This window comes from Brienomyrus brachyistius, chromosome 22 (assembly GCF_023856365.1).
Source record: "Brienomyrus brachyistius isolate T26 chromosome 22, BBRACH_0.4, whole genome shotgun sequence".
Taxonomy (NCBI): Eukaryota; Metazoa; Chordata; class Actinopteri; order Osteoglossiformes; family Mormyridae; genus Brienomyrus; species Brienomyrus brachyistius.
The window spans coordinates 3107138-3127953 of record NC_064554.1 but is presented as its reverse complement, the minus strand read 5'-3'; the positions used below and the strand labels follow the sequence as shown (position 1 = coordinate 3127953).

The window sequence follows — 20816 nt, the reverse complement described above, 5'->3', positions numbered from 1 at the left end:
AACTCTTTCTTAACTATTGCTTTATTGAACTCAGAAGTTACATTTTCTTTCTTGTGCTACGTTTTCAGAGATTAAGATGGAAAAATTAAGATAGTTTCTCGATGCAGATTAAATAGGCCAGCAATAGCATTTACTTTCTGTGTTGAATCCGAAAAGATATTTGTTGAAAATACGCAGAATGGTTTTTATATGATGAAATGAGCAAAGACATCGTTCATGTTTTTCATATTCGTGCATCTTCATGTTTGTTGGAGCGGGTCATTCGCCGTACCACATCTAAGGGCACCTGTGGAGTCATAGTGACTGGGCATTTAATTAGTATCAACGGGGGGAAAATAATAATATCGTGTCACTTTTATTTCAGCCTGCTTTACAACTTTATAGGTTACATTCCTCTTGATTTCAGTTATTTGTAGTTTCCGATTGTTGACTGTAGCGCAGGAGGGGCAAATCTTTGTCGCTAGATGGAGACATTTCCTAAGAAATCCCAGATTCGTCCCATTTTTAATTTCTATATTTTCAGAAGTGTTAGATACTAAAAAATAATTAAACATCTTTTTCTCTACCAGTTGGCTACTACATTTGATTCTACCGAATATACAAGAATGAAGTAACATTGGGTTTTATGTTTTTCCATTTACAAATTATATATTGTTCGCTTCCCGTTTCTCTGCATCGTATCTGCTAACTGTACATTTTCAGGCCCTTTAATCTGTGTCTGCAGAAGCAGAAAAGGCTTAGCCGCCACCCCGGAGTTGTATTACTGTAGAGGGACCGGGCGATTTTGTCTTACTGGACGTTTCGGATGTTTTTAGGTGCACGTTCGCTAGTTGCATTCAGTCACACAAGGCGGCACTTTTCTGATCCGCGGAGGCGTGACCGGTTCATTCTGAAACCTGTTGCGGTTTTGTCATTTGATGATTTCTATGGTAAACATCGTTTCCTCCTCCGAGGTCCTCGTGGCGAGCCTTTTGTTAGACTTTTAATAAAGAAATGAAGAAGTGCTCGATTAAACACAGTACCCGCCTGTCCTATCCTCCCCTAAACTGCAACCGAAACATCTTTCTGCCCTCAGGACGAAGCCTGACCCCATAATGGCGTATAGATCTCATCTGTTCTTACTGATTCTTGTTGTTTCCGTTTTTAAAATTGAAAAATACATTTTAAGTTGAATTTTCATTGCCCAAACGTCAGAAAAGAAGTTTGGTGAGTAGTTTCGTAATCAGGGAACAACTGACGAAGCTGAAGGTGGTTTTCTAATCGGGAGAAAATACAGACATGTGTAGAAACCAATATGATTATGAAACCTAATTTGCTAAATGCAGACCATAGACACAGGCGAACTATTTAATGTCAACGTGCAAGTGAATTCTAAAGGTACTGAGTGCCACTTTTTAAACTTTTGAACACTGGCCCCTCAAACAGTGTCTACGCAGATCTGCTTAGATATGTTTTGTTTTCACAAGACATTTGTTGTGTTACAAGATAAAATAAGTTTGATAACATCTGTGTAATTAAGAAAAGGGAAATGAGCTTAAAAGTATATTCTGGAGCATATGAATATCAAAGGTTTCATTTACTTGTTCGTTGTTCTGTTGCAGAAAAGATAAAGTTATATGTTACTAATGTGCATCAATCACCACTGAAATATCCAAAAATCTTCTGTGAACCGCTTTCCTCTGAATAAGTTCCTCCTCCTCTGATCTGTTGGCGTGTGTATGTGAGTGTGTACGCATGCGTGTTCTCACACCCTTGTGTGACTTCAAGCCACACAGCAGTTCTGAAACTCAAACTTCTGGCTGATGAAGTGCTGCAGGACTTGGAATGAACCAGAGAAAATTTGAAAGAAATATTACACAACAAGACATAAAACACGGACCATCTGCAGTGGCGCCTTCAATGTAACCATGAGAAAGCAGTTTAATCTCCTAAAACAGCTTGGATCACTGGGAAAGTAAGTTACGTTTATTTGGTAACATCGGAATTGGATTAAATTTCAATGAAAATCACGCCTTTTTTCAGGGGGTGAGGTTAAAATGAGGGACTTGTTTGAATACTGGATTTTGGTGGCTGAGTTGGTAGTTCAGATGTGCTTTGTAGTGTTGCCACGGCGATCAGGATCTCTCCAGCCAAAGCTCGGATGTGTCCGTGTGCAGGACGCAGCACTGGAATCCACAAGCGCTGGTATTCTACCCACAGACAGCAGGGGTGCTCTTGTTTATGGGGCTGTGGGTGTTATTATGAGTCGGGGCCTCATCCGCGGCAGCTGTATCGGGGTCGAGGCCACATGTCAGCTGCAGAACAGCCCACCGTCTCGGGAAAACCGCAAGCCCCACTGCGGAGGTCCCGAGCTCGGTCTGTACAAACCCGCCACTTGACAAGCTCGCCGATTTGAAGTAGCGAAAGAGACACGTTCAAACTTTTTTTCTGTCCAAGCGTGTGGGAGTCATTTGTGCAGAGATGAAAGGGACGATGAAACGTTATTTAGCGAATCAAATATGCTGTTGGAAGTACAGCTCTTGTGTCTATTAGAGGCACTTGGATGTACTTTTGTTTAGAGTCAGCAGCATAACAAAAGGCTTTTTTTTTAGCTTTTGCGTAGGTATCTGTGGCCCAGGGGTTGGCTGTTATTGAGAGCACTAACCCTCCCCCGCCAGTAGCTGTACCTTTCACCTCTGCTCCAGAACTAGCATGGTCTGTCATGCACTTTTTTGCACAGTCCTTTTGCAGCAGAGGGCAAATCTATCTGCCCGAGGCCTTTCTGTGCCATGGCTGCAAAACAAACCCTTAAATGTATTTGCGAAGCTGAGCTGGAGGCTCCGGTGCATGAAACAGCAGCCAGGCTCCATGCTCAAGCAGCATTCGAACAAAGAGTTCCGATAACATGGAGGCCTTTTTGGGGATGGGTGCATACAAAGGATGCATGTCTACAAAAGGTCCTCATACACCATATATACATCAATACATGCAGTGGAGAGATTTGCCCCAAATAGACTTTTGTATGGACTTTCATGCTCTTGAAGTTGCGTTGTCCGAACTTGCGGCCCTTAGGTCGTAAGTGTGCAGTGCGTCTGCACAGGTCCATAAATACAGAGATGCATGGTGCATGCTGACTCTCACCTCGAGCTCATTTCCTCTAATGACCTCTAACCGCAGAGTAATGGTCACGACTCCAAACTTTTTATAGATCTCAATAAACACTCAGTACACTGAGATCCCTCCATGTCCACTCCTGTTGCTACCTACTGTTACACGTTCCTTGTATTTGTCGTAGTATTAGAAGCATAATCTGTGTAACTGCATAGCTAAAGGAGAAGAATGGAGGTACCTGCATAAAGATGTTTAACATTTATAATGAAGATAACCAAGCACTGCGGGATAGTTACTCAGATCATGGTTTGTGTCACTGCATGTAAATTTGCTTATGAATGGTTTGGAGCGCGCCGAACTCAGCTGAATACCCTGAGGAAGATTGAAATAATTGATTTATGAAGAATTTATTGGCTATATTTTCTTTTTCTAGGACGCAAGATGCTACCGATCTACTCACTGAGGACCTGGTGCTGGTGAGTTAGTGTCTCTTGCAGGTCATGGGACTCCCATCACGTGATGAGCGGAGTTCTCTGAGGCGTCCGTCACTCTCAGGTGTCCTCGCGTGTATTTGGTTGCAGGTGGAGCAGAGAGTTGAGCCAACCAAGAAGGCTGCCCAGATCATTCACAAGAAGCTGTCCGCTTGCCTGCAGAGCCAGACAGGGTTAGATGCTGAGAAGCGCACGGTAACCGCGGAAATGTCGGAACCGCGGAAAGTTGTGGTGCTGCATGCAGTGCGTAATTAGAAAGGCACTTGAGCTTTTTGAACCCTCTCCCATTAGAAAAAACTCCCGTTGATGATGTTGTCCATGAGCATGGCAGAGAGCCTGAAGGACTTCGATGGAGACTCACCAATAAGGTGAGAGTGAAGGGGAAGTATGACCCCCACCCCCCCCGACCTGCGTCAGCCGCACCTTATTGGCCAGAGGTTTTTGGGCTCCTCACCTGATTGCCCTTGTGGTCCTGCTCATCCCTTTGTCCCCCGGGTCCTGCAGGAGGGTTCTGGAAATGTGCTGCTTCATGCAAACTCTCCTGGCGAAGACGCTGGCCGACTTCGAGGTGCAGCTGGAGAAGGAAGTCCTGGAACCGCTCAACAAACTCAGCGAGGTCACATCACCCAGAATTCCCCTCACAGCAGACTTGTATTTAGAGTTACCTCATTCTTTTTATTCATCTGGTTTGAAATAAACAGCTCAGCAAAACACAGCTAACTTGAATAATAACAGAACAGCTCTATAGTTTGGCTCAGATTGAGTAAATTTAAACATTAATTACTGGGTTAGTGTGCCATCATCGCTTTTCAGAAAGTAGGAATATATCTAAGAATAAACTGAAAGTGTAATGTCGAATTGCCCGTTTGAAATATATGTTTGAGATTCTGTGTGTTTTCACATGTTGCTTATTTATATAGCTTGAAAAATAGGCTGAAAGCTGCCAGTGCACATCTTCACTGCCTCCTCGGGCCTGATCCTTAGCATTTGTGGCTGCCCACAGTGCACTGCATGAAAATTAACACCAGGGCCTTTTTGTTCACAGGAGGACCTACCCGAAATTCTCAAGAACAAGAAACAGTTTGCCAAGCTGACCACGGACTGGCTCAACGCCCGCAGCAGGTAGGAGGAGGGGCCCATGAGTACAAGCCACAAATCTGCAGTCTGTTTGGCAGTTTTCCGGCATGCCACTGTCACATCACGTTGCAGAGACTATCACCTCCTGCACCTCAACCCATATCCCTGTCTCCACCCACCCTCCAGGTCTCAGGCCAGCTCGGGTCCGCAGGCCAAACAGGACGGCCTCAGAGAGGAGGTTGAGGAGGCCTGGAGGAAGCTGGAGAGCGCCAAGGTGTCAGTCACCGACTTTGCTGGCAGTCACCGACGTTGCCGGTCGTATGACTGGTGCTAGGCATTGGGTAGCTTAGGGTAGCGCCATCTGTCGTCATGGCAATAAGCGTGGAGGTGGGGGGGGGAGACAGACATGGCCTTCCTGAGCTTGTGTAAAGTGTATCCAATCTGAATTCTGTTTGATACTTTGAGAATAAGTAACGTAGACAGGAGAATGACACAGGGAGTCGTGGCAGAGGGAGGATCCTCAGGGACGTCTGTGTCGTTACAGGACCAGTACTCTGCCGACTTGTACCACTTCAGCACCAAACAGGACGAATACAGCAGCTATTTCACCCGCGTGAGTCCCCCCCCCCCCCCCCCCCCCATCTCCTAACCCTGTCCCACCCTCCCCCTTCGTTTCCTCATGGTGATGTGTGGTAACTGAGTGCTGGCTGCTTTTTGGGTCCTTGTAGCTGCTGGAGTTACAAGCCGATTATCATCAGAAGTCTCTTTCCTTTCTGGAGCGGAACATTACAGAGCTGAAGGAGAACCACAGCCAATCAGGTTCAGCCGAGCTCGCGAGTACACGCGTGCATGTATGTGTGTGAGTGCGCATGTGCATGAATGCATGTGTAGGCGTGTGTGTCTGTGTGGGCACGTGTGAGCCTGTCAGCGGATGTGTACATGTCACTGTCCGCATGTACATGGCCCATCTGTGATACACGCGGTGATGCCACGTGGGTCCATGGCCCGCATGCACAGGACCTGACTCTCCCCCCACCCCACGTCCTCGCACCCGCAGGTCCCCTTCTAGGCGGCTCCTTCAAACCCGTGTACGGGCAGCCGCTCCTCTCCCACCTGCTGGACAGCGGTCGACAGATCGCCACCCCCATTCAGGAGTGCGTCCACATGCTGCTGAACACAGGCATGCAGGAGGAGGTGAGGCACGGCCGGTGGGGGGGGGCAGATACCCACGGCCTCTGACCGTCTGCTTTTGGCTTTCAGTTCCATCTGGTGCAGTTTCATTTCAGTGTGATTTATTAATGTCAGTTTGTTTTGAGGACAGAAGAAGAATCAAACATTATACATTTTATTTATATATATATATATAGGAGCGGCATGGTGGTGCAGTGGTTAGCACTGTTGCCTCACAGCTCTGGGACCCAGGTTCGAGTCTCAGCCTGGGTCACATGTGTGTGGAGTTTGCATGTTCTCCCCATGTCGTCGTGGGGTTTCCTCCGGGTACTCCGGTTTCCCCCCACAGTCCAAAAACATGCTGAGGCTAATTGGAGTCGCTAAATTGCCCGTAGGTGTGCATGTGTGAGTGAATGGTGTGTGAGTGAGTCCTGCGATGGGCTGGCCCCCCATCCTGGGTGGTTCCCTGCCTCGTGCCCATTGCTTCCGGGATAGGCTCCGGACCCCCCGCGACCCAGTAGGATAAGCGGTTTGGAAAATGGATGGATGGATATATATATATATATCACAGTACTGAGGCGGCACTGGCCATACTAATGCAGCCGCTAATGCTGTTCTTGCTAATGCTATCGCTAATTCTGTCATTGATAATGACAACAACCATACTGTGGCTGTGTTCGATATATCCACTCACCCACTGCGTAGTCCACAACATAGTGAATCGGCCATTTTCTAGTGCTGTTTCAATTCTCCACTGTAGATTTCATTTACTATATAGTGCACTACAAAATTGGCACGAGGCACACCAAAATATAGAGTCCAGAAGTGGTAACCAGCATCAGTCGCCTTAGACCATGATATGACCTGTCACGTGAGTATCAGGACCATATTTGAGAAGCTTTGCTCCAGCCGTAACCGTTAACTGTTGCTAAGTAGGTCACTGCTAAAATATTTGCATGTGCGCAAACCGTGCCAGAGCTACTGCTGCTTTACAAGCAAACGGTTATTTTAATGTATTTGATTGCTTTACATGGGTAATGTTAATTCACAATTAATACAGTATATCAGTATCTATACTATAAAACACCATAGTTAAAGTTGCAGCCCTCGCCGTGATTGGTAGGTAGGTAGAGTACAGTATGTAGTAAATGAAGTTTCATGTGCACAGACCTGTGTTGTAAAATTTTGTTTTATTTTTATATCCATGTTGTGAAGACAAATGTCAATTACCGCACGTACTCATCCAAAAATAGCAACGTTGGTGTCCAAGGTTACCAACTGTAGTCAGCTGGCTGGAGTGTGATTATCAATTCGAGACAAGTCTGCACAAACATGCACATGCATTTACATGTATGTAAATAGTCTGTAATGTTTGCAAACTTCCCCAATGCTTTTGAATGTAGCTAATTTTAGGTTTATAATGGGATAATATAGATCTGCCATACGATTTCTTGCTTGAGCGTGAGAGTCTGAAAGCATGATTCAGATGCATGAGAATTGGCGACCGTGCGTGTCTGTGTTGTGGGGTGTTGCTTTTTTATTACAATAAAGAACAACAGGTATAAACATTAAAACAAAATTTACAATAAGTAATAGTACATTTTTTTAACATAATAGTTTAACGCTAAAGGGGCGTTTGTTTATGCGACAGAGATAACAACAATGAATAATTATGTAGCAGCATGATAGTGTCTGAAATGTATCAACCGCTGTTTGGTTTAATCCCCTAGCAGGAGTTCTATGTAGCGAACACTATATAGCGAGCGAGCGAGTGAGCGATTGTCTTTCCCTCATCCCCTTGCCATCATTTCAGGGTCTCTTCCGACTGGCGGCGGCAGCCTCTGTGGTTAAGAGACTGAAACATAGCCTGGACAGCAGCAATGTGGACCACAGTGAATTCAGCTCTGACCCCCATGCCGTAGCAGGTGAGACAGTAGAGGGTGTATTGGGCTAAGTGGTGTATAATTGTGCTGTTTTGGTCACAGTTAGGTAAGGAAAGTATGATCAGAAAGAGATAGACTGCCATTACCAGGAAGCAAACTTAGGGCTTGTTACAACACATTACATAATAATGGCACATTATGTAATAACTCGACAAAATGTAACAAATTTTCATTATACAATGCAACATTATTACATACATACACTGTGTAACAATGCATTATGTAATAACGTGACAAAATGTAACAAATTTATAGACTACATAACATTTGTATATTGCAACATTACCCTATTATTATTATCATCATCATACAATTTGTTTCATTCTGTCGAGTTATTATATAATGCGGCATTATTATGTGTTGTTATAGAGTTCTAGATAGTCACTTTTAGACTGTCTCCCTTCCTCATACGATGTGTTGTAACATCTTTGTCTCACAGGGGCCTTGAAGTCATATCTCAGGGAGCTGCCTGAGCCACTCATGACCTTTGATCTTTATGATGAGTGGTTCAAAGCAGTCAGGTAAGGTGCTGATTGGCTGGGAAGCACACGCCCAGTGGACGGGGCAGCAAAATGAGAAATGTTTTTGTTTTTACTCCCCTTTCTCCTCCCCCTACCCCCTCAGTGAAAGAGAGCTTTCGGACCGGCTGGAGAGGATAAGAGAGGTACTGAAGAAGCTTCCTTTGGAAAACTACAACAACCTTAGGTCAGTGGGTGCCCGTCCCTCCCTCCTCTGTGTGCGCTGACATTGGGGCTATCCCGGCACATGTCCATAGCCCTGAACTTCTACTGCTTCCCCTATCTCCCTCCCCTTCCTGCTTCAGGTACCTGATCCAGTTCCTGGCCCGCCTGTCGGAGCAGCAGGCCGTGAACAAAATGACCCCCAGTAACGTCGCCATCGTGCTGGGGCCCAACCTGCTATGGCCCAAGATGGAGGGGTGGGTCTGGGGCAGGGGTTAGCGTGTCTGTTTCTATGCTGTGTTTTTCACACCCTGGGCTCATTCTCTGGGCCTACAATATCACCCAGTTCTGTCGTATGCTCTCATTTAGTAGATGCCTTGATCAAAAGCAACATACAGACCTTGGAATATGAAAGAGAGGGTTGCCAGCTCTCTTGTATATGGCCTGACGCTCATGTTTTCAGACACTCACAAGAAATCTTATGACAAATCTCTATCATTCCATTATAAACCTAAAATTGGCTACATCAAAAGCGTTGGGGTAGTTTGTAAACCCTGCAGACTATTTGCAAGGTAATAAAGCTGTTACATACATGTAAATCAGAGTGCAGACTATTCTCGAGTTGAATATTTCATGCCAGTCAGCTGACCAAAGTTGGCAACCCTGGAAGTAGTGACTTTTCGATCACAGATAGGAACCCCGATTCACCCCACACTGGCCCAGCTAAGTAGAGCAGACTGTTTAAAGCTCTAAACACAGGATTTATTAGCTGATTTGAGCATTCCTGTTTGTCCAAGTATCATTGTAATTTCCATCAATGAAGCTTATATTGACTGATTACGATAATAATGACTGAATCCTCCTGCTCCCCTTTTAGGGAGAATGTGACCTTTGACATGGCGTCGGCCTCCTCTGTCCAGGTAGTTTCTGTGATCGAGCCGCTGATACAGCATGCCGGCAGCCTGTTCCCCGAAGGTATCGTATCCCTGCATGCTTTTTATCTGCAGCTCCCTGACCGCCAGTGTGCCTTACCTCCTCTCACTTCTCTTTCCTTCTCTCCCTTTCTAGAGGTGGACTTTATGATTCCTGAGCTTCCGGGGAATTCCGATCTGACTTCCTCACAGTCCCTGCCCTGTGTTGCAGATCCACACTCTCACACAGACCCTAGTATAACACCTCTTACTGACAGGTACTGAATATTTCTGGGCGTGCACCCCAAAGTGTTTGAGACATAACATGAGATTGGAAAATTTTGAACACAGCCATAGCATGGTTGTTGGCATAATCAGTGATAGAATTAGTGATAGCATTAGCAACAACAGTATTAGCGACAGCATTAACATTGACAGTATTAGCGATAGCATTAACATTGACAGTATTAGCGATAGCATTTGCAACAACAACATTAGCGGCAGTATTAGCAACAACAATATTAGCAGCAGTATTAGCAAAGACAGTGACAGACCAGTATGTCAGTTTATGTCTTGCCCATTCTTTCTCTCTCTCTCTCTCTCTCTAGCTCATCATTGTCACAAAACATCTCTGAAGCGCTCTCCCAATTGAGCTCCATAGGTAACAGCTCTTCCTCAGACTCCAAGAGCAGGCATCCTGTCCTGACCAGTCACCAATCCCCAGCCGCCAGCTCTGGTTCACACGGACCCCCCCACCATCAAGCAGCAGCGCCGTCCAAAGGTCAGCCACATACCGCCACAAGAGGAACTTTGTTTTAACAGCAGTTTATAGAAAGGAGAGTGATGGTGTCGCGTCACATGACCAGGTCACCTGACCTAAACACAGTAGAAATGGGGTACTTGTCCGTACTTGTATTCTCATGTACCCATTTTACGTTATCTTCCATTGCCAAAGACTAGTTCCAATACTCAAGTACAGAGGTACAGAAGACAGTAAAATCCCTGAATGTCGTTCTTGCTCTGCCCCAAATATCAAGGATACATCGGTTGCATTCTCGCAAAAACGAGACCAGTCCCTTGATTCATTGCGCCCAAAGTTCATTCTTAGCAGGTAACCGGTCTTGCCAAGACCACAAGTATGATCTTTGCATTCTTGATATTGAGAAACACCCATGGCTTTGGAGAAGTTTGACCAGAGTGCAGGCAAAGCGGCCAATGAGAGCTCAGAATATATGGGACCTCCTTCAGGACAGCTGGAAAAGCCTCCCAGGAGGCCACCTCATGGAAACGGATAATAGGAAAATATAGGGTCAGTCAGTCCCTGGGGCACTTGGGGTTAAAGACCTTGTTTAAGGACCCAATGGCAAGATCACTCTGCTGACCCAGGGATTTGAACCAGCAACCTTCTGAGTTCCAACCCACAGATCTGCCCCCCCCCCCCCCCCAACATCCATCCATCCATCCATTTTCCAAACCACTTATCCTATTGGGTCGCGGGCGGTCCGGAGCCTATCCTGGAAGCAATAGGCACGAGGCAGGGAAGAACCCAGGATGGGGGCCCAACCCATCGCAGGGCACACTCACACACCATTCACTCACACATGCACACCTATGGGCAATTTAGCAAGTCCAATTAGCCTCAGCATATTTTTTAACTGTAGGGGGAAACTGGAGTATCCGGAAGGAAACCCCACGACGACATGGGGAGAACATGCAAACTCCACACACATGTGACCCAGGCGGAGACTCGAACCCGGGTCCCAGAGGTGTGAGGCAACAGTGCTAACCACTGCAACACCATGCCCCCCCCCCCCAACATTTTTTTTTTTTGTTTAACACTTTTTTGGTCAGTGCACACTTCCATATATGTTATTTTATAATTTTATGTCTTTTTTAATTATCCTAAGATGTAGAATAGTTCAAATAAACCTTCCAATAGGTGTGTCCAAACTTGTCTTTCTCTATCTAACACAGCTTGGAGACCCAGTCTGCAACAGAAACCGTTTTTCCAACCCAGAGAGACTCCAAAGGGGAACGAGGACTTCTGCAAACCCTCGGGTCAGTCACTTCCGCCTGCCCAGGGAGAGGAGCCGTTGGTACCGACGATACCCTGTGACCATCTGAGCAGGAAGCCACCTGTCAAGAAGGGCACAGTGAAATGCCCCAGCTTCCCGCCCCCAAACCCTCCCCAGCTGATTAACAAGCACCTTTCCTTCCTCGGCCAGTGACCTGGGACCGCCACGGGCTTCGTAAGCCGAGGGTCCCTCCACGCTTACGCACATTACGCCCTTCGTGCTGTTTTCCGCTAAACGTGGGAAATGACCGCAGCAGAAAACACACATATGTGTTTATCAGAAGCGTTTATTATCATGCTGTATGAGGAGGATATTATTTGTGAGTGTGCCAGTTACACTCTGGTTTTGTACATTTACCCTTGCGTTCCTATGCCAGCTAGTTTCCTCATAATCCGTTACCGTACTGTATGCATGGAGGAAACTCTGTTTCTCTCAGTGTCAAAAGCTTTGCAGTTAATTGTGCATAATCTTTCATATGCCTTGCTTGCACTTTGCTTCTTCTAAGCATTACATTTCCGCGTGCAGTATATTTTTTGCGGTGAGCACAAACATACTAGCGAAAACAATACAATGACTCATCTAAAGGTTAAATTCACCACAGCCGAATTACTGTTTTCTTTTTAATGGTACTCCGTCTGCTGTTTCCCCTGTATTCTTGCAGGTGAAAGAGCCGCTAATCTCCCCCAATAATTTACAGAAAGAGCCACAAATCCATCTAAATATGCTCTTAAATTTGATGATCTGTTAATCTTTCAGGACTGGATGCTACACCGTTCGCATTTGGTTTCTGAGGTTCTAAAAGCAGGTGGTTTCCTGTTTGCATTAATGCTGTGTGACGTATTGGATTAAAATAGCAGGAACTGAAAGTACCTGTTTTCTAAAAAATAAAGGCAGCTGTAGATGAAACAGTTTGGGAAAGCTTGCTTATTCACAATGACTAGTATGTACAGAAGACTGCTTTCACAAATATGCTTGTTTGTTAATTTCAGTCCATTTGCTACAACCTTTTAAAGTTCCAGCTCTGAATATTTCTGGGTGAAATAAACAATCTGTGTTTTATGCGTCACTGGTTAACCTGAGCAATCTGAGAAGAGTCAGTACGGTTTCCATTGACATGGAGGCGAAGGCAAAATGGCTCAAAGCAAATGTGACAGTTCAGGAAGAGTGCGTGTGCGGTTGGCACAGTGGCTTAATAACTATCGCTGTGGCCTGACACCTTAAGGTTTATATACGCTGAGATGAATTCCTGTCTCTCAATGATGTGACAGGCTAGCATCCTTTCTAGGTTCTTCCCCTGCCTCACATTCTGGAATAGACTCCTGACTCCTCGAGATGGGTGGATTTATTAATGCATTTGTGTGTTGGTACTTGGTCTTAAATGAAAACTGCGCACTTAGGTGGCCTGAGGAACTGCACTATGTCTTGAACGTTATGGCCCGAGCTCTTGTGCTTTCCCAGTATAGTTTTTCTACAATGTTCTGGAATAGTCGCAGCTTTCTCGCAGCTGAGCATTTTTTTTTTCACGTCAGCTGGGCTGTTCAGCAAGGGCATCCAAGCCGCTGCCCGACAGTCTCTGGAGATAATTCTTTAGATCTTATAGGCACTCAGAAGGATTGGAGAACAAATGAAGACGGTCAGTCTTCAGACTTTGATTTCGTCCTCCTCTTCTGGGTAGGCGTAGGGGGCTGTCTTCTGCCTGATGACTCTGGAGCTGCCGCCAGGGTTGTCTTCAGTCTGTAGACATTTTAAGAGTCCGCTGCCCCCATGATGATGATCCAGCACATCGGCAGCCTTTTGAAACTTCTCAGGCTCTATACCTGGCTCCTGCCAAACAGAATGGTCCACATCCGCATCTGCCATCACCATTTCGGGAGACCCTCCATCTTCCGGACACCCCTTGATGCCCGGACTCCTCCTACCATTCCAGTCCTTCAGCAGCCCCAGTTCCGTTGTGGAAGCCGCCACCGCTGTGCCATTTGCAGTTGGCCTCGGGGAGACCTCAAGTTCCTCCCCCATCCAGTTGTGATTGGCCCCCAGGCCACAGGTAGGGTTGTCAATCAGCGCAAACACCTCGCTCATCAAGGAAGGTCCCAGGTCCACTGTGAATGAGGCGAGTGAGTCAGAGCGTTCCAAAGGGAACCCAGCGCAGTCTGAGAAGGATTCGTAGTGAAGCTCCGCCTTGTAGGTATTAGAGCTGGGAGGCGGCTCGCGGTCGGTGCGTGATGGGCGAGGCAATGTGAGAAAACCAGACTGCATGCCTGCAGAAAAGCAAACATCCAGAAAGCATAAACAAATGTAAAAGTGCAGTATGGCATGTGGCAAAGAGCTATATGGTTCTCATGACCTAATCAGCCAAATACAATGTTCTTAAGAACATAAGAAATTTACAAATGAGAGGAGGCCATTCGGCCCATCAAGCTCATGTAGCAAGAACTCTATTAATAGCTCAGAGTTGTTAAAATCTTATCTAGCTCAAAATTATAGCAACTCATGGTTTTAGCTTGTACTACACTAACAGGAAGACTATTCCATACTCTAAATACACACCTTGTAAAGAGGTGCTTTCTCAAATCCAGTTTAAAATATTCTCCTGCTAATTTCCACATATGGCCACAGGTTCTTGCATTTGAACTAATACTGAAATAACTATTTGGTAGAACAGCATCCAGACGTGTTACGATCTTATATACCTACATCATGTCCCCCCTTGTCTCCTTTAAGCCTTTACTCACAAAAAGGTGCAGAAAAATGACAGGTAAATAACATAAGTGGCCTGCAATTTTACCAACAGACCAGAAGGTGGCAGCAAATGCTTACGGAGTACATCCCAGCTGTCGGTTGGCAGCGAAATGCCCTGACTACCGCCCACAGACATTCCTGTGTGCCATGACTAACTTGAGTGTTCAAATGAGCCAATAATCATGATGAAAAAGAGTGTGACTACAAAAAACAAATAAACCAAGTGAATATGAGCTGTGCAAAGGTTAGCAAATGTGTGACAGGGTGGGGGCGGGGGGAATCAAAACAAACCACATAAAGAAGTTACAGGATTCTTCATGACTTGGGGGGGGGGGGGTTATGGATAAATCCAAAGGCCAAACCCCACATCCTGTAGTTTCCCATACTCAGGGGGGGGGGTGCAAATTCCTTCTGCGCTGGGTAAATATCTGGGGGCTGGGGGGAATTCCAGGCATCCCAGCGGTCGCCTACCCATCCCCAGAAAGAAACACAGTGGAGATGCCTTGTCCTCCAACTGCGGCTGTGCAGCCCCCACTGCTTCCTCATGACCCCCCAGCCTGGGTGGCATGTGCCCGAGACCATGTGCTTCTTTGTGGGCGTGTGTAGTAAATCACACAGTCCCACCAGAGCTTAGTTTGCCCTTTATGACTGGTGTACACTGTCACCAATTTGTACCTTTGCTTGTCACTGAGGATGTACCCTCACAGGTCTGCCCATTGCACCCTATAGCTGTAAGTAAATATACCTTTGAAGGTACAGAATGGACTCTGAGGAACATTTTTGTATCATTGGCGGTACATTATCGTCAGTTGTTCAGAGTGTTCCTCAGAGTCCATATCTGTACCTAAAAAGGTACAAATTGGTACCTTTTTCTGACAGTATAGGAGGGCTTTGGGTGAATGTGCTAAAGTTTTGACTAAATATTTAGTTTTTGTGTCATTTTTGACGTGTGTGTGTGGTATATAGATATGTAACCAATGGGACTGGTAATCGGGGCTGGACCTGAAGCAGAGTGTATGATCTAAACTTCCGTGGTAAGTTAAACAAATAAAGACAACCATGTGACAGCTTGTTTAATTTTTCTGAGTACGATCAAAGCATGATAGCTTGATGACTGACAAATCTCATCAAGTGTCACATTACGATGACATAAATACCAAATGTTGTTTTAACAATAGCTGTCATGCGGGAAAAGAACTGTGCTCCTTAGGTCCCCTGTCATGCAGTGCAACCTCACCATAGGTAGAACCCGGAGAGCTGGGAAACAGCACCCTCTGCAGGCAGCCATTGGAACCGTCAAGGTTCAGCTGCGGCAGCGAAATGGCGTTCTTGATGATGGGGGAAATGGGCGGGGGTGGGGGAGAGAGGTCTCTGGAGCCGCACCGGGGACGGGATGGGGTCTTGCGCACGTGGCGGAGAGTGCGCGAGAAGAACCCATCGGAGCTTCCGTCACCCGCAGTCACCCCGCCGTGGTTGCTAAGAAAAGACGTGTCACCAAAGACGTCGCCACCGCGACCCACATGCATGGTGTGGCGGAAGTCGCCCAGCGGAGAGCTGATCATATCCACAGACAGATCACTCTTAAAAGGCCGCCTCCCCTGGGAGCCTGACATCAAGCTTTTCATTCCAGGCAGTTTGCCCAAACTCATTGTTGTAACTTAGTGGGAATGCCTACACAGGAAGTGAATTTAATACCCCAGAACTATAATTCAGAGATCAATGAAATCTCATTCAATGTAACATTTCCCAACGGGACGCCTTTAACTCCAGCAAAAGGGAAAGAAATATCCCTTTGATTCTGATGTAAGTGGAAATGAAAAAATGGCGGCTGTTTTTGTTGGCTGAGTGGAACACGCCTCACGCTTGCATCAACGTATTCAGTAGCCTTGGTCTTGCATGGGGTGAGTGAAAAACGACGGCCGCTTTCTTAAGTCTCTTTGCTTTTCAGGTGGTCTCTGGTCATGAGTCACCGAAGAGCAGCTCACAGAAGGCAGAAGGAACCAGAGGAGCTTCGGGTCGCCACTCGATGCATTTCATCACAAGAAGTGCCGCTTCGAGGCCATTTCGTCTGTCGCTGCCGGATTTATGACGGAAACGTTTTGGTCACCAAGACTCCAAACGCTGGATGTGTGCAATCAGAGAGTCGAATCACCACTATTTCTTAGTTCAATGTTTAATGCTTTTTTGAAGATTAATCCAGTTTCAGTACTTATGGTGTCTGAAAGAGTCTGTGTCAGCTTCTGCGGAATATAAAACCAAAATAGAAAAACAAAAGTGTTATTTCATTGTTGAACAGTAATCACACCATTGACTAATTTATAAAGAACTAAAAACATGCTTGGAATAGATGCGTATTTTCATATAATATACATTCTTCAAAAAAACAATCTATTAGAGCGCAATACTTGGATTTGATCGGGTTTTAAACACCCATTCATGTGTTTGGATGCTCTTGGGAACTTTCCAGGCAATATTTTTCTTAGAAATACCAGATAAATTCCAAGAACCCAGCAAAAGGTCTTAAAGCAACACATGCGGTGGACTGTGCATTAAAATAACTTCAGCGTCAGGAGGCTCCCTCCACTCCTGGAAATGCGTGTTTACGTTCTCATTCAGCAGTGCTTGTTTCAACTAAGGAAACACACAACACAAAAGTTGTTTACCAGTTATAATGGATCATAATACTATGTTAAGGATTTGTTCCACACTGAAGATTTGTGCATAATCATTATACACACACATATGAATCAGATGATTATAAATTAGTTACAAAATACTCCCAACCTGATCAGATATCGGATGACAGAGAGGCCATGTCGTTTTCATTCCTAGTGGGGTCGTTTTATGGAAGACTCTTCAGAGACTGGTGGAAGTGCTGATTCCATCCCATGACTGGTCTGCAGTGCCTATTGTACATGCATCAGACAACCTGGCGTATTTCTCTCTACTGTCTTTCTTCTACTCCTCTGCTCCACAGTTCAGCTGTGTCTGCACTCCAGATGTTTCGAGAAGCAGGTGAAAGGAAATCTCGATGCAATGATCTGCACCGCGATTTGTCTGGGTCTTGAAAGAAGGGGGTCGTTCTGGGACAGGTCATGCACCGGATTAGTCCATAATCCCTCACATTTCTCCCCCCCCCCACCCCCGTGATGCCTCCTCTTGAGCTCTTCAGTCCATTTAATCTTCTATTATCTAAACTCCACCAATTCTGCTGCTTTCAATCACACTCATCCCATGAGTCTGTCTCTGACAAGTGTCCCCTGTGGATGGAAAAGGAGAGACACCAACTGAAAAAAGAGGCAAGAGTGGAGGGTTGATTGCACCCGAGGAAACACTGACTTGTGTGGAATTGCTTCCTTGCTGTTTTGCCCATCTGTAGTCCTGAAGGGATTACCATTCCATTTAGCTATTCAATATGAAGCACGGGGGTTCAAAAGTAAACAGAATAAAATAAACTATAGCACTGTTTGTTCAAATGTTGGATTATCACTTGTTGATTGCATAGTATGAATTTCTTAAATAGCAACTCTGAGTCCAGAATGATATGTTTATATGTTTGTGTGCAAATACTTTCCCTGAAAATTAACTGTGTTTGTTTTTGACATTGACCATGATTCTGAAGACCATCAGTGACATCTGAAGACCATCAGTCTCTATGACGGACACTCAACAAGTAACTTACTGATGAGAAGAGTAAGCAGAGATGGTGATGCAGCTCAGAATGCTAACATATTGTCTTGAAAGTTAAAAAAAAAAAAAACTAATATAAGGGTGGAGTGGTGGGGTGGATAGAGGTGGTGCCTTGTACTCTAGGGTTGGGTGGTTAAATCCTGCTTCTTCTTCTCCCCCATTTTGTAAAGAATGGTATTTATTTCAGTTCGATGTGCTTGAATACATTCAGTATTCAAGCACATTGAGTACATTGTTTTTCCTCTTCGTCAATATCAGCTCATACATTTCCGCCTTTCTTTAACTTTAGTAGTTTTAGCTAGCCGTCAACGATTAACTACTTGATTCACGCGGGCGGATATATATTCTAGTTTAATTAAGTAGCAACTTCTCACTGCGAATAGATTCGTTTTGCTGACAAAAGCCACGAGGATGGGCTGCTGCGTGATAGAATTAATGTATCTTCAGAAACCACAATTCTAATCGGGTGGGATTATAACCGGGAATTACCTTAAGCGATTATAACTGTCAAATGAGTAACTCAGTAGTCATTCTCAGTTTCTGTATATTTTGTCCACGTGCCAGCGTCTAGGTTTGGGAGTTTTAACGGAACGGTTGCTTCCTCTTGCATCAAACGTATTCATGCGGGTTGCGGGCTGATGTAATAGCTTAAGTTTTGCGTGTGAATATCAAGCGCCCAGGCAAAACCTTAGTGAACCGTATGTAAAGTAATAACGCGTCTATGGTCCATATGCCACTAGCATCCGCTTCTCTTATCATGCAAACAATTTTATTTGGAATATGTTTTTGCCACTTTTCCCCTTTCCCTAAGCATCCGTCCTTTTGACCTCATTAACTATAAACAAAACAGACCAAAATGGACAAACACCAGATAAGGAATTACTTTTGCAATCACCAAAGTCGTCTGCCCTGTAACGTTTTCTCCAGAAGTGTACTGCATTGCATTTCGAGAAAAACAGAGCAAGTCTGCGCCAAAAGAGCATTTTTATCATTCTAAATCTCTTTACCACTCAGATTTGGTAACCCTTCCTTCGCACCGACCACCAGCTCTGAGCGAGCTGTCACTGTCTGCATCTCTAATCATTTATTCGTTGTATTTATATCTTTAAATTTATGCATTTTCTTCCTCTTTTTTGTTCCTCTTCCCATTACCAATGTTACTAAAATCCAGCACAATCAGGTAAATAAAAATGCAGATACGTCAAAAAGTCAAATAGAACAAATACACATAATTGGTACTCCAGAAAACTATATTAGCAATATTTTGAAGTTCATCGATTAATTTTGCTCCATGGTCATCCGCCCTTTGCTCGGCAGGACATGTTTTTTTTAAAAATCATTCTTTTAATCCTATTCGTGTAAATTAAAGCCACGAAATCTACTAACGTTTTTAGATGATTTGGTTCCCGATTTTTTGAGACATGATTATTTCCTTTGCATAGACGATCAAATTCATCCTACACATACACCCCTATTCCGACGTCACACACACAAACAAACAATGACAAATAGCCTCAAGTCATACATATACAACAAAACACGTCACATTTTTACCCATATTTTCATTTCGTAACGGCAAACCGTCTATCCAATAATAAAGTGTAATAAAGATATCCTATAGTATCCTACATCTTACCAACTAGGGTCAAGCGGGTCTCTGCACAATTTTCTCTGCGTTAAATTGGGTTTTTTTGCAAAGGTACTTCCAAATTTACTTAATGTCTTATTTAAGTAGCCCAATATATTCTTACTTGCCTGTATTCATTCTATTTGCAGTGTCTTTTAACCACATGTATATAGAATCACTAAGCCGTATCAAAACAGCCGAAATGAAATCACATTTCCAACATTTACAGATTTAGCTGAACATTACAAACAGTGGTATCTAACTAGTCTGACGTTGCAAATTATTTTTACTTGCGTTACATTAGAGGGATTGACAAGATTAACAGCTGCTTTCAGGATGAATGTAGCTACTATACATCATTATACGTCTTACACAAATTAAATGAAGATTAAAAATACGTTACAGTAATGCTAAAGCTACTAATAATTATATTTTTTAAAGAATCTTCATGGCGACATTAATAATAATACATGTTGACTTACCTTTTTGGAAGAGTGTATTTCCCTACATAGGCTATATATAGAGATGACGATATATTCCTTGCAGCACAAAAATCTGTACTATCCATTAACTAGAAGTTATTCCGAATGAAGGGAGCCAACTGAGGAGAGCAGAGGGCGGGAGCAAAATACGTGAGCGGCACTGCAGGGATCAAATGGAGAACAACCCCCCGGTGTCAGAGAAAGTAAAGCTGGAGAGATGCTGTTCACGTTTGATTTCAATCAGAAAGTTAAGGAGATAGCGGTACTCTGATAGCAGCTAGCGTTCTAGTAACATTTACGGTTATGTAATTTGCGGTCCAGATTGTTTTGTGGATGCTTATCACTTACGTGTTTTCTTATTAAGAATATTTTATGTTTTTTGTTTTCTCTCTCTCTCTCTCTCTCTCTCTCTCTCTCTCTCTCTCTCTCGGTAGTTTGGGAACCTTGAAAAGAGTTAGCATTTAAACGTCCCAATAACTGCATGTTCCTACAGCCTTTCAACAACACGAGTCGGACGAACTCGTAGTGAAGCCCCGTCCCTCATGCGGGCAGAATCCTGCACCTGGATAAACAGCTCGTAGGAAACTCAGCGACGAGCGGAGTGTTATTCGTCAAGGTCCAGCATAATTATGGTGAACGGTGAACTGGAAGTTTGCAATTAGATACCTCTGGATTCTTCAGATAATAATCGTACATGCGATAGGCCTACACGCTAGTGGTCAAAAGTATGGAAACACCCAACGTTTTTGGCATTACGCTTTAAAAATTACTTGACGAATATTGGTGGTAGCGTTTATAAACAATCAAAGAATGTTACATATCTCACACATCTGACGATTAA

The 20816-nt window shown here is 44.6% G+C and overlaps 2 protein-coding genes across 8 annotated transcripts; one reads left to right on the top strand and one right to left on the bottom strand.

Moving 5' to 3' along the window:
- Nucleotides 1–890: 890 nt before the first annotated feature.
- Nucleotides 891–12343, top strand: LOC125718289 (SH3 domain-binding protein 1-like). Of its 7 annotated transcripts, none has more exons than XM_048992035.1 (20): nucleotides 892–1954; nucleotides 3524–3566; nucleotides 3672–3776; nucleotides 3873–3949; nucleotides 4086–4197; nucleotides 4627–4703; nucleotides 4845–4932; nucleotides 5203–5271; nucleotides 5387–5477; nucleotides 5716–5852; nucleotides 7642–7753; nucleotides 8211–8292; nucleotides 8396–8476; nucleotides 8595–8708; nucleotides 9329–9426; nucleotides 9520–9640; nucleotides 9971–10143; nucleotides 10392–10473; nucleotides 11024–11128; nucleotides 11337–11467. In XM_048992035.1, exons 1-19 carry the CDS (start codon nucleotides 1908–1910, stop codon nucleotides 11094–11096), a joined length of 1782 nt encoding a protein of 593 aa, XP_048847992.1. In that variant the 5' UTR covers nucleotides 892–1907; the 3' UTR covers nucleotides 11097–11128; nucleotides 11337–11467. The 7 variants fall into 7 exon arrangements, with proteins under 7 accessions (XP_048847994.1, XP_048847992.1, XP_048847993.1 ...); XM_048992032.1 differs by lacking the exon at nucleotides 10392–10473 and having other exon boundaries at nucleotides 894–1206; nucleotides 1768–1954; nucleotides 11337–12343; XM_048992037.1 differs by lacking the exon at nucleotides 10392–10473 and having other exon boundaries at nucleotides 891–1954; nucleotides 3646–3754; nucleotides 11337–12343.
- Nucleotides 11706–20149, bottom strand: LOC125718303 (cdc42 effector protein 1-like). Its single transcript, XM_048992066.1, has 4 exons — nucleotides 19976–20149; nucleotides 16961–17436; nucleotides 15414–16416; nucleotides 11706–13695 (listed from the first exon to the last, which is right to left on the bottom strand). Exons 3-4 carry the CDS (start codon nucleotides 15823–15825, stop codon nucleotides 13079–13081), a joined length of 1029 nt encoding a protein of 342 aa, XP_048848023.1. The 5' UTR covers nucleotides 15826–16416; nucleotides 16961–17436; nucleotides 19976–20149; the 3' UTR covers nucleotides 11706–13078.
- Nucleotides 20150–20816: the final 667 nt, after the last annotated feature.

Coding starts and splice junctions, on each gene's coding strand:
- LOC125718289 (XM_048992032.1), top strand. CDS start 1,908: ATGAGAAAGCAGTTTAATCTCCTAAAACAGCTTGGATCACTGGGAAA. Junction 9,427..9,519: donor CGGCAGCCTGTTCCCCGAAG/GTATCGTATCCC, acceptor CTCCCTTTCTAG/AGGTGGACTTTATGATTCCT. Junction 10,144..11,023: donor AGCAGCAGCGCCGTCCAAAG/GTCAGCCACATA, acceptor TTTTAACTGTAG/GGGGAAACTGGAGTATCCGG.
- LOC125718303 (XM_048992066.1), bottom strand. CDS start 15,825: ATGAGTTTGGGCAAACTGCCTGGAATGAAAAGCTTGATGTCAGGCTCC. Junction 13,696..15,413: donor CTCTCCGGGTTCTACCTATG/GTGAGGTTGCAC, acceptor GCTTTTCTGCAG/GCATGCAGTCTGGTTTTCTC.